At 62.3% G+C, this 11,273-nt stretch overlaps 1 protein-coding gene across 1 annotated transcript; it reads right to left on the reverse strand.

Moving 5' to 3' along the window:
• Positions 1-528: 528 nt before the first annotated feature.
• PSMF1 (proteasome inhibitor subunit 1) lies at positions 529-8,190 on the reverse strand. The gene is made up of 7 exons (XM_086623116.1): positions 8,062-8,190; positions 6,965-7,117; positions 6,313-6,395; positions 5,528-5,707; positions 3,983-4,036; positions 1,915-2,073; positions 529-1,785 (listed from the first exon to the last, which is right to left on the reverse strand). Exons 1-7 carry the CDS (start codon positions 8,188-8,190, stop codon positions 1,734-1,736), a joined length of 810 nt encoding a protein of 269 aa, XP_086479242.1. The 3' UTR covers positions 529-1,733.
• Between the last annotated feature and the right edge of the window lie 3,083 nt (positions 8,191-11,273).

Here is an 11,273-nt window from a genome sequence, read left to right on the forward strand (position 1 = left end):
GCTCACAACAGCAAACACGGGGCTCCACACCCGAGCCATGGGGAGATGCAGGGGATGCTCCAGCTGTCCGCAGCGCCGAATTTCTGCAGCCGGTCCTCCCCGCTCCCAGCTGCACGCAGCCCAGCGCTGCACGCGCCGTAACTCAGCTTTATTAGCTGCCTTTGTAGGCAAAGGGGTTTTAAAAGGAAAAAGCCTTTGGGGAAAAGAGATAGACGGGGGGATCACTTCCCCCTTTTTATTTATGCCAGGACGGCTGCATGCAGCGTACCGACGGCATTCAATACCCCGGAGAGCCAATTACCGCAGAGCGCGGCCACGGCCAAGGCCGCGCTGTTCTCCACTTAATTTCCTTAATACAGTCACATCGTCTCGGAAAAGCGCTGCTGCTCAGGGGAAGGTACAAAGCAGGTTCCCAGCGGGAATCCCCTGCCCTGGGGAAGGCAGGCACAGCCTGGGCAGAGCTTTGGGGCTTCCCTTCTCAGGGGCTGCGGCTGGGGGGGCCACCCCCAGCAAGCACCAACACAACACTGTTGTCAGGTTTTTATTTCAGTCTCATAAACATCCTTCCAAGAAATCAAACCATAAGAAGAAACCAACTCATGACAGGAAAGATGAGCTGAAGCCTCAAAATTGACTGACCCGGGGGGAGCTGCGGGGAAGGGAGGGGGTTCCCAGAAAGCTCAGGAACCTGAGCCACGCAGATCTCACCCGTCCTCCCCGAGCTGGTTGGCAGAGTTCGGCCAGGCAGAGCCACACCAGCCTCACGCAACGGGACCGACGGTAGGGAAATGTGTTCTACAAACCCCTTCTGCAAAGCAAATCCCACAGCTGAGCTCCCTGTCTGCGCCCCCGGCAGGGACTCAGCTCGGTGCCGGGCTCATCTCCGCCATGCCTGGAGAGCCAACGCTGGACCCAGCAGGTTGTGCAGGTACCCATCACCCTCCTTCCTACCCCAGCCCCATAGAGTGCCCGGTGGGCAGCCCCCACCATGCTGCCTGCGGGGCTTCACGTGCACCCCCGGAATGAAAACCAGCAGCTGCAAGGGAGAGAGGGGGCCAAGTGGGGCCAGGAATTCAATGTTATGTCTCTGCTCATGCACATTAAAGGCTTTGCTGGTGGTGGTCTTTAAAGCCAGCGGGCACGGCCATGCGGCCGCTGATCTCAGCTGCTGCCAGGGGTCTGCCCACAGAGACCCTGCAGGATGGGCCTTCCAGCCCTTCACGCCCATCAACCCTTCACTTGGATAAAGAGCAAGAGAGAAACCATCTCTGCACGGGGAGCCCGCTCCAGGCGCCCACAGCTCCCCAGCACGGGAGCGGCAGGAAGCCGGCACCCTCCTCAGCACCGACCGCCTGCGTCGCCCCAGCAGCCAAAGCGGTGCCAACCCGGAGAAGCAGAGGAGGAAACCCCACAGCACCCAGGCCATTCTCGGAGCGTCGGGACGCACCCCATGCTGCCGCCTCGCACGGGGCAGGACCACTCCACCTGGACGCAAAGGGCCGGGCACCCTCAGAGGAGCACAGAAAGAAACAAACCTACTGCCTCCTCTGCTGTTCTGCACACAGGGAAACCTTTATGGCTGGTCTGACACAGGATGGTGGCCCCGAGCGGGGAGAAGAAAAACGCTGCTGAAAAGATCTAAGTCCACCAAACGGGGAACGGAGGAGGGAAAGTGCCCCTGCTTCCCAGGAGGCTGCTCCGGCCGCAGCCATGAGAAGCCACGCGGTGACTCCTCACATGAACATGTCGTCATAGCCCGGGGGGGGAAGGTGGTCGGGATCTGGCCTGGAAAGAAATTCAGAGATGAGTCAAACCAGGAGCGAGACTCCATCCTGCAGCAACAGGGACAAGCCAGGAGAGCCAGGGGCAGCCCAGAGAGCAGGCAGGGCATAGTGGGCACAGCTGAATACCTACCCAGATCGACCAGCTCCTAATGGGCCAAAGGGGTCAAATCTGGCACCTGGTGGAACTGCTCCCGGGGGAAGCCGGCCTGGAATGCCTGATGATGGGTCAATGCCAGGCTGCGGGAAGCCAGACCGGAGAGGATCCATAATCATTCCCCCACTCCGACCTCTGGAGAGACAAAAGACAGAGGAGGAGATGAGATTGGCACCAGTGAGAGAGGAGCAAAGCGCATCCCTGTGCTGCAGGATCTCTGAGCACGGGAACGCGGGGTTGAGCTGACACCCAGCACATGGGAAGGAAAGCACCCCTAAACCACGGCAACAGGGCCAGGGCGAGCCAGCGAGGCGAGCCCACGGCAGCGAGGCAGAGAGCGCCTGATGCGTGGCTGTTGTTCCCTCCGGAAAGCATCCCAAACCCTGCTCCTGCCCGGGGTTATCACAGCCCTGCAAGCCTGCCCACACTATGCCACGAGGTCAGGGGCAGGATGCGAGTCACGGCTCATCGCCATGCCGAGGTGCGAGTCCCACGGCTGCAGAGCGCACGGCCAGGCCAGGGCACCAGCAAACCCCCAGGTCGAGCTGCAGACACGCACAGGGAAGGGACAGCCCTCGCCCACCTGCCTTCCTCAGAGCTGATGCCAAAACAGACACTCGGAGCAGCGGACAGACAGCTGCCCCCTTCCCTGGTTCCTGCAAGGAGCCGTTCAGGGCATCAGCAGTGGGCAGGAAATCCTGGGAGGCTGCGGACCATCCCGGGGAAGCGGTGGACCCGCCGGCCCTCGCTGCTGGCTCCTACTCCCATCCCTGCTCTCCCGGGCGAGCAGCACGTCCTGCCCTGCGCCGTGTCGCAAGAGCTCGCGGACCCGGCCGGGGCTCCCGGCAGCCTTTCCGAAGAGCTGCCTGGAAGTCATTTGCTGATCCTGGCGGCTCCTCGGAGCTGCCCCACGCTGCGAGTGCCATTTCTCATGGTCGGCTTTGTGCAAACTCGGCTGGAGCCTCTGGACACCGCTGCCATCATACAAGTCATTAACAAGCGCGTTAATGAGTTCCATTACGCCAGGCTGGCTTCCCGAAGTGCCCCGGGACAGCCGGGCCCCCCGAGTGTATGCCGGGGATCTGGGTCCCCGGCCCCAGCGCTGGCAGGTGTCAGCACACAAATCTGCTTCCATTTACAATCTTCTTTTGTCATTTACAGAGAAACTTCTGGTGAAGGGCTGGAGGCAGTGAGAGAAACAGGGTGCCCCCACCACTGAACCCCCTCTCCTCGTGTTATCGGGTTTCCTTCCAGCCACCCAGGCTCCAGGCCTCTCCTTCCAGCCCGACAGGACATTTTTAGCTGGCCCTTTTCTAGCCAAACCCATGGAGAACCAAGTCTTGCAAGAGGGGAAAAAATGTGATCCCCACAGGGGAGTGATTCCAAAGAGCAGTCCCCTGGGCCGCAGGACGCTCTGTAATGACTCCAAGAGCTGGTTTTTGTCTGACTATGTGCTTTTAACTGGAATGGAAGATGACAGGTTCTCCTTGCCCGACCAAACCAAAGACCAAGAGATGTATCTGTGAAGATCAGTCCCCAGGCAGTCCTGCTTTTACTCAGGCTTTCTCTCGAGTGCTTCAGACAGCCGGGAGGCTCACAACCAGGACTTGAGAATCTGTGAACTCGGCTTTAAGCCTCCCCTTCTCCAGACTGCTGGGCTGTAGACACAGCAGCTGGCAACATTTTTAAATTAGAGGCTCACATTCACTTAACGACGTATTCAGCTTTGATTTACTGAAGGAATTACTGCATGTTAAATGAATACAAGCTGATTATTAAACAGACGCAGATTGCAACCCATCATCTATGCAAGAGACGGGATCTTGTTACGATATTAGAGCCATACTGAGGTTTAGCAACTGCCAATTGGTCCCTTGCAATTTGCACTGAGCAACTGTCCCATCGCCGTCCGCACTCGGAGACGCTTTGCTGGATGCTCCAGCTGTTCCAGAATAGGTCCCCAGTCCCTCCCCGCACATCCCACGGGCACAGCAGGGGACGCTCCCCGGGCACACCAAGCACAACCTCTCCCAGTCATACTCACCCCAAAGGGTTCAGGTCTTCCCCACCAACAGCGAAGGGGCTCAAGGGAGAAGGCCTGAAACACAGAACGCAGTGAGACATTCCATGGAGACCAGCTGCTCGGAGCGAGCACAGAGGCAGCCAGCGTGGCTGCTGGTCCTGTGCTCATGGGTGCTCTCCCACAGCAAGCACTGCAGCACCTACAGGGCCTGGGACCTGTGAGACCCTGCGTAGAGCGGGCTGGCGTTGAGAGCCACTCTGTGCCCAGGACGCAGCGTTCCCTGCTCCAGAGTGCAGCTGGGTGTCGACACCGGTGTGCGTGGCAGGCTTGCAGGAAGCTTACTGAGATGAAGGGGGCCCTGCTGTTCCCACTGCTCCGGGCTGGAGCTGTCTGTGGATGCTGGGAGTTTCCATGCCAGGGGCTCCCCGAGCAGTGCTGGGCTAGGCCAGGCTTTCCAGCATGTCCCAGTCAGAGACACAACAGCCCCACTTCCAGGAGCACGAGACAGTGGGGCAGTGAGCCTGCAGCCAGCTGTCACATCTCCTTGCTAATTATGTGCTGATAACATGGTTTCATGGCCATCCCCAGCTCCAGCCTGTCTGCCCAAGGAGCATCTCACACCCTGAGCACCAGCAGAGAGCAATGGGGTTACAGAAGCAGGAGGTGATATGCAAGACAGAAGCCATGGCCGGTCCCCAAGAGATGGCAGAGCCACCACAGTGTCTCTGGCTTGAAGCCAATGGGGATTACAGCTTGAGGGGGGAGAGACGGAGAAGCCCACCTGCCATGTACAAGGGATAGCTGGGCATGGAGGGATGGTGGAGTGAGTGCCATGTGTCCCCTCTCCCCAGCTTTGCCAGCAAAGGGTTTCAAAGGGAAAGCAGGGTCAGGAGAGCAGGGAGAAGGGGTCTCTGTTCCCCTCCACCAAGCCTGCACCTCCTGGGCCTGGCCCCAAGCCCCTGCTGGGTGCACCATCCTGGGAGGGCAGCTCCACTGACCACAGCAGCTCTGTGCTGAGTGAAGGCAGAGCTCTGTACTCGCCCCAGCCCTCTCCCATCTCCCCAGAGCACGGACACCACAGCTCCGCTGGAGCCCAGGGCTCGCTGTGACACCCAGCGCTCTGGTGTCCCTCCTGGACACTGCCTGGCCATGTGACGGCTCTGTCCTTCCCGCTGCTGTCCCTGCTCTGCCATCCCCGGAGCCCTGGCAGCCCCTCAGACCAGCACAGAGCAGGGCCTCCCTCCTTCCACCCCACCCCTTCCCCCCAGCCCTGCATGCCACCCTCTCCCTCCTGGCTCTGTAGGTCTCCAGCCACACTCCCAGGCAATGCCAAAGGAGGGTCAAATCAACGCACAGCTGCAGAACAGGCCATGCCTCAGCAGACAACTCACATCAAACCCAAGCGCGTGGCCAACAAGGCTGAGACTGGCTGGGGAGGGTTGGGATGCCCTTTATTCCCCATCCCACGCGTGCCAGATGGGGACCAGAGGTGAAGTCTGGAGAGCTATGCCAGATCAGTGACCCGTCTAACGGAGGACCGCCAGCAGCCACCTGCTCTTTACTTACCAGGATGGTGCCCTCATGCCTGCTGGCTGCCGGGGAGGGACCCTGAGGGGGTCATAATCCCGGGACAAGGGAGGATCCTGCTTCTCAGGCTCCTTTTTGGCCTCTTCTGCAGGACCCTCAAGAGGAGCAATGATTCCTGAAGCAATCCTTGTCCTCAGCTCCTCGGTGTTCTTGTACACCCTGCAGGGAGGAGAAGCGAGGCAGTAGGTTGGGGAGGCACCTGGGTGCGAGGTGCCGGACAGGCTGCGAGAGGGGTGGGGAGGGGACAGACAAGCCCAAAGCATCCCTGGCACAAATCGTGTCCCCAGCTGGCAGCACAGAGGCAACAGGAAGGGCACACAGTGGGACCAAAGCCCTCATCCCATTTAAAATGGCAGAGGTGCTCCCCAGCCCAGGGAACTTCCTTGTGCTGCGGCTACAACCTGACCAGTTTGCCCTGGAAGAAACCACAGCTCATGGCGCTGGCCTCCGCCGAGCACGGATAGGCAGGGAGGACTCTGGAAATAAAAGTGCTGGGCTGGCCCAGCTCGTTCCCAGGTGCTGTGGCTCTACATGGAGCTCAGATCCAGGGTCCCACCCTTTCCTAAATCCCTCTTGCCTGCCAGCAGTGCAGAGGGAAGCAGGGGAGAGAGTCTCTGGCTCCATTTCAGGGCTGGCTGGCCTGCCCCTGGGTTTGTACTGGGGAGGAGAGTCCTCCAGGTTCCTCCTAACCTGGTCTCTGCCCCCCTCCCCATGTCCTGATGGGACATTCTCTCCCACAGAAAATGCCAGGAAACTGAAATTACGTGTGGAAATCGTCCAGGTGCTCTGGGTTGATGTAGTCGTTCACTGCCAAGGTCACATCTGCCACCTTCTGAGAACTGCGATCCTGGTAAAAGACAGGTGAAACACGGAGTCACCAGCCTGGCAGAGTTGGGAATGAGGGAAGGAGCAGGTACAATCACAGCTTGGGACACAAAGAACGGGCTCAACCTGTCCCTGGGCTGTGCCCAAATCCCCAGGAGCAAACAAACTCCAGTGCACAGCAAGGTTCTCCCTGCTCACTCCCCAGTCCAGACTGCAAAGGGTGAAAGACTGAGCAAAACCACCCTGGGCGGGTGCTTGTGGGCAACAGGAGGAGAGATCTGCAGACAAATTCCGAGCTGGGAAAGGGACAAAAGGGGCAACTCCTGGGCTAGAGTGCGCAAGGCAAACTGCAGCGCTGCCTCCAAGCTGCTGGTGTTTGACCAGCTTCACACTGGGTCGCACCTGCTGCATGGGCAGGTCTGCAGCCCCTGACACCCCCCAGCTCTGCCCCATCCCGAGGGACAAACACCGCTGCAAGGCAGAACAACAACAATGTAAGAAACGGGCGCTGCTGTCTGCTGTTCTTTGCACGTTATGGGCAGCAGCAGCTGCTGCACCTGAAGGACCCCAAACCCACAGGGACCAGCTCACCATGACGTTGAGGATCATACTGTCTTCCACCACGATGGCCTTCAGCAGCAGCTCACGGGCATCGTCCACGGACTTGTAGCGCAGTGTGTACACCTCCTTGTTGGCTTCCCAGCCGGCGGGCAGCAGCTCCGACTTCCTTTCATCAGGACCTGGCTACAAGAGGAGACACGCTGCTTCGACCCTGCCCAGAAGCCAGCATGCCACAGGGCTGGGGGCACCTGTCTTGGCTGCACAGAGAGGTCCAGGAGGGGATCTGGGTCTCCTGGTGAGGGTCTCTCAGTGCCACCCAGGTTTCAGCCGCAGGAGCAGGGCTTTATTTTCTATGGGAAGGCCCTGCCTGCCTGCCAGTCTGACACAGGGTCCCCGTGCTGGAACAAGAGGGACACAACCATCCTTTGCTGGGCAGGAGGAGGCAACAAAAACCCAGACTGGGGGATGCTGCTCTTCCCTGCCTGGCGCCTCGCAGCTCCCCAGCTGTCTGGAGCACGAGGGAAGGCTGTCGTCCTGTTTGTCGCAGCCCCACAGCGGTGCTGCTGGGGGGGCAGTGCCCCACTCTGTCCCCTCTCCTGGTACTGGGGGATTCTCTGCCAAGACAGTGCCCTGCACACCCACCACTGCCCCTCAGCGCTGCGCCAGGCACCCCCCAACACCCCCTGGCACCACGCCAGGCTCCCAACCCACCAGACCCCCCACTCTTAGCACTGGGTCCAGCACCGCAGTGTCCCCCTGCCTGGCATCACACTGGGGTCTCCAGCACTGGGACCCCCCTGGCACCATAATTCCCCCCAACACTGGTCTGGACACTCATCTTTAGGTGGGGGGTTCCCCTCCCAGCATCACATATCCCCTTCCTCATATCGCACTGCCTCCCCCCGCAGCCCCCAGCACCGCAGCCTCCCGCTCCGCCACCCCCCAGCAGCACCGCGGCCCCTCAGGCCCCGCACCCCCCCGGCCCTGCACGGTTCCGCCCGCCGGCAGCGGGCGCCGGGCTCGGCCGAGCGGCGGCGGCGAGCGGCGCTAGGAAAGGCCGGGGCTTTGCCGCGGCCTAGGCGGCCTCGGCGGCGGAGGAGCGCGGCGGCGCCCGGCCCGGCCCGTACCTGGTCTCCCGCCCCGAGGCAGCGGTAGCCGTGCCGGACCAGCTCCCAGTGCACGCCGCACACCAGCGCGTCCTGCGGGCGGGACACGGCGGCCCGCGCCCAGGCGTACAGCGGCTCCAGCCCCGCCATGATCGCGCCGCACCGAGCAGGCGCGGCCGGGCCGGGCCCGCGGGGAAGCGCCGGGCCCGCGGAGCGCAGCGCAGCGCCGCACCGGGCCGCGACCGGGGCCGCCGCTCACTCGGGGGCCGCCGCCGGCGGCGAGCGGGGGGTTCCCCGCGGAGGAATTTAACGTTTCTCGCCGCCAGCCCCGGCGCGACCCCCGCGGGCTGGGTCCGCCCGACCCCCCGTCCCGCCCCCGCCGCCTGCGCGGCGCTGGGAAAAGCGGCCGGGACCGGGACCGGGGCCGGGCGGGTGCCGGGGCCGGGGCCTTGCGGGGTTTGTCCCCGGGGGCGGAGGGACATGGGTGGGTTTATCGCGCTCCTTCCCCCGAGCCGCGGCGGTTCCAACACCGAAATTCCATCCCAGCTGCCGCCGAACGATACTCGGCGGCGTTTTTGGCTGCCGGTGTCCTCCCGGTGGGAGCCCGCGGCTCGGGGTGGGGAACTCCATCATCTGCTGCTTTCCCAATCCGAGCTCCCGCTCCTTGGGGATTCTCGTCTTGACTTCATTATGCGTCAATTAATTAACTCGCGCTGCTCGCTCTTTCCATTTCCCCCTCGAGAAGTCACTGAGGCCGAACAACCGACCGCAGCGCGGCAGCCCCCGCGGCTCGGCGCGGCCCGTTCGCACGGATCGCCGGCCGCGGAGCTGCTGCGTGTCCCGCTCTTCCCCCCGCCAGCCCTGGCTCCACGGAAAACGGCCGCGGCTTGAGAGCCGAGTGAGCTGCGCCAGCCGGGCCGCACGCGGCGGGAAAGCTACCGCCGATTTTCCACGAAGCTGGGATTTCGGCACGGGAGCTTCGCGAGGGAGGCGTTGGATGGGGATGCAATGAGAACAGCAGGAAATGCCTCAGCCGGCGCTTTTCCAGCGCTGGGCTTGTGATTCACAGCGGCAGGCGATGTTTCCGCCCCACGGCTCGCTCCCGGCGGGCAGCGGCCGCGGTTGCGGGCTTTGACGGCATCCACATTTCACTTTCCCGGCACAGCCTGGCCCTGGGTGGGCGAGGCGGGTACCGGTAGCTTTGTTCGAATGCCCCTTCCTGAGGTAGGATTTGAAATCGTGGGTCTTCCTCCAGAAATCTGATTCTAGATCCCATATCCCAGGGATGTTAACGGGCTTCCCCCACCTGCCTGCGGACCTGCTGCAGGTGCAGGAGCTTGCGGGTGTTTGGGGTCTGCAACGGCGGGAGCCGGCGGTGCCTCGGTGGGGCGAGAGGCAGCAGGACTCGCGCAGAAGATATGCCAAGTGCTTACCAAGCTTTCGTTTTTCCATCCAACTTGCTGCCATCCCTGTTCACCCACCAGCTGCTGTCCACCCTGTCACCCATCGCCACAGTGCTCCTGTCCAGCCATTGACTTCTCCTGTGGCCTCACGTCTGTGTTCATCCTTAATTTATTTCCCTTCCCAGTGTCATGCCAGTTGCCCCAGACCACACAGGAGGGGTGACTTTTGGTGCTGAGACCTCCCTGGCCCAAGCAGCCCCTCTGTGGGCACGGCATGGGGTAGAGCGGGATGCCTCCATGTGTCCCCTCACCACGGGACCCTCCTTGGAGCCGGGAGCCCACCGTACCTGAGCCCACAGCCCCAGGGCTGGCTGCAGCTACATCAAAGCTGCCTTTCCAGAGCCCTTGGTGCCTCGCCGTGCCAGCCTGTGCTGCCCAACTCCCCATCGGCTCCTTCCTCTGCTGCAGCGTCTCACTCGCTCTGTGGCTCGTAGATGATGAAAACCACTGGCCACATGAAAGCGGCTCCCCTCATGCGAGTTAGGGGCCTGCACGCTACGTGGGAGGTAGCGGACAGCACGGCCCCGGCTGGGATGCGGCGGCCAAGTCATTAACGAGGTGACGAGGATTACAGAGCCGGCTCATTAGCGCTGCAAGGCAAGTGCGTCACGTTGGCTGCCACGTTGGCTGCTGGGCACGCTGGTGCCGTCGTCAGAGCAGCCACGTCTTCTTTGTGTGCTGCCGGAGCACAGCCAGGAGCGGGAGCGATGCCGCGAGAGCCGAGCGAAGCCCCCGGAGCAGCCGATGCCCTGGATGCCTCGCACGTGTTCATGTGGATTCATGCCCGGCTCTTGCACCAACCCTCCTGCCCATGGAAATGTGGCAAAAGCTGCACGTGGCCGTTATCCTCCCTCTTTTACCTGGGAATGGGATCCGTGGGGCCACGCATCTCGTGGAGAGCTGTTCCCTGCAGGAGCGGGGCTGGGGGCGATGTCCCAGGGGAGGCGGTGGCTGGAGCCGCCCCGGCAGGGCGATGGTGCTCGGAGCAGGTAGAGGGATGCATCAGCCGGGGTCACCTCCGTCACGCAGACCGCAGCCTCCCTGACCTTCATACTTTCCTGCTGCCTCACTGCTCCCGGTGGATGCTCCCACTGCGGTGTCGTAACGCGCAGAAGAGGAAACAGATTTCCCAATCACCCGCCTCCCTGGCAGCCCGTGAGTCCTCCATGCTGGGAATGGCAGCCGGCACGGCCGGGGAAACTGGCTCACCCCCATGCCATGCTGTGCCATGTGCACCGGGTATGGCCCGGTGCCCAGTGCAAGAAGGCAGAGAGGGGCTATGGATAATCCCTGGCTGACGTTCAGGTGTCGCAGGCTGCTGCCGTTTGAGAGCATCATCCCTCCCTCGGGATCCGCTCGCTGTTGTTCCTTTTCCATGGACGGGAAAGCCCATGTGCATCACCTCGCCCTGGGCAGCAGCGCTGGGCACCGGGGCACGACACTGCTGTGTTTCCTACCCGGCCGCCTGCGCTGCGCTGTGCGGGCAGCGCTTCCTGGCACACAGCCGGAGGGAAGGAAGGGATCCCCTGCTGCAGAGCAGGGAGAGCCAGCGGTGCCAGCGCAGCTGCCTCCACGCCCTGCTCCACTGCCCGGGGCTTACTGGTGTGTAAGGAGCTACCTGAAGGCGACCGAAATCGCCGAGCCAAGGGCCATCGGGGGGCACAGGGCATTGGTGGCTCCTGCAGCTGACTTCACCCCTCGCTTTCGTGGCGCTCCCATCACTGCCTCGCGCGGGGAGGTAAACACTCCGTCAAAAGCTGGCCTCCTTTT

The sequence above is a fragment of the Tauraco erythrolophus genome, chromosome 18 (assembly GCF_009769465.1).
Source record: "Tauraco erythrolophus isolate bTauEry1 chromosome 18, bTauEry1.pri, whole genome shotgun sequence".
NCBI classification, from domain to species: Eukaryota; Metazoa; Chordata; class Aves; order Musophagiformes; family Musophagidae; genus Tauraco; species Tauraco erythrolophus.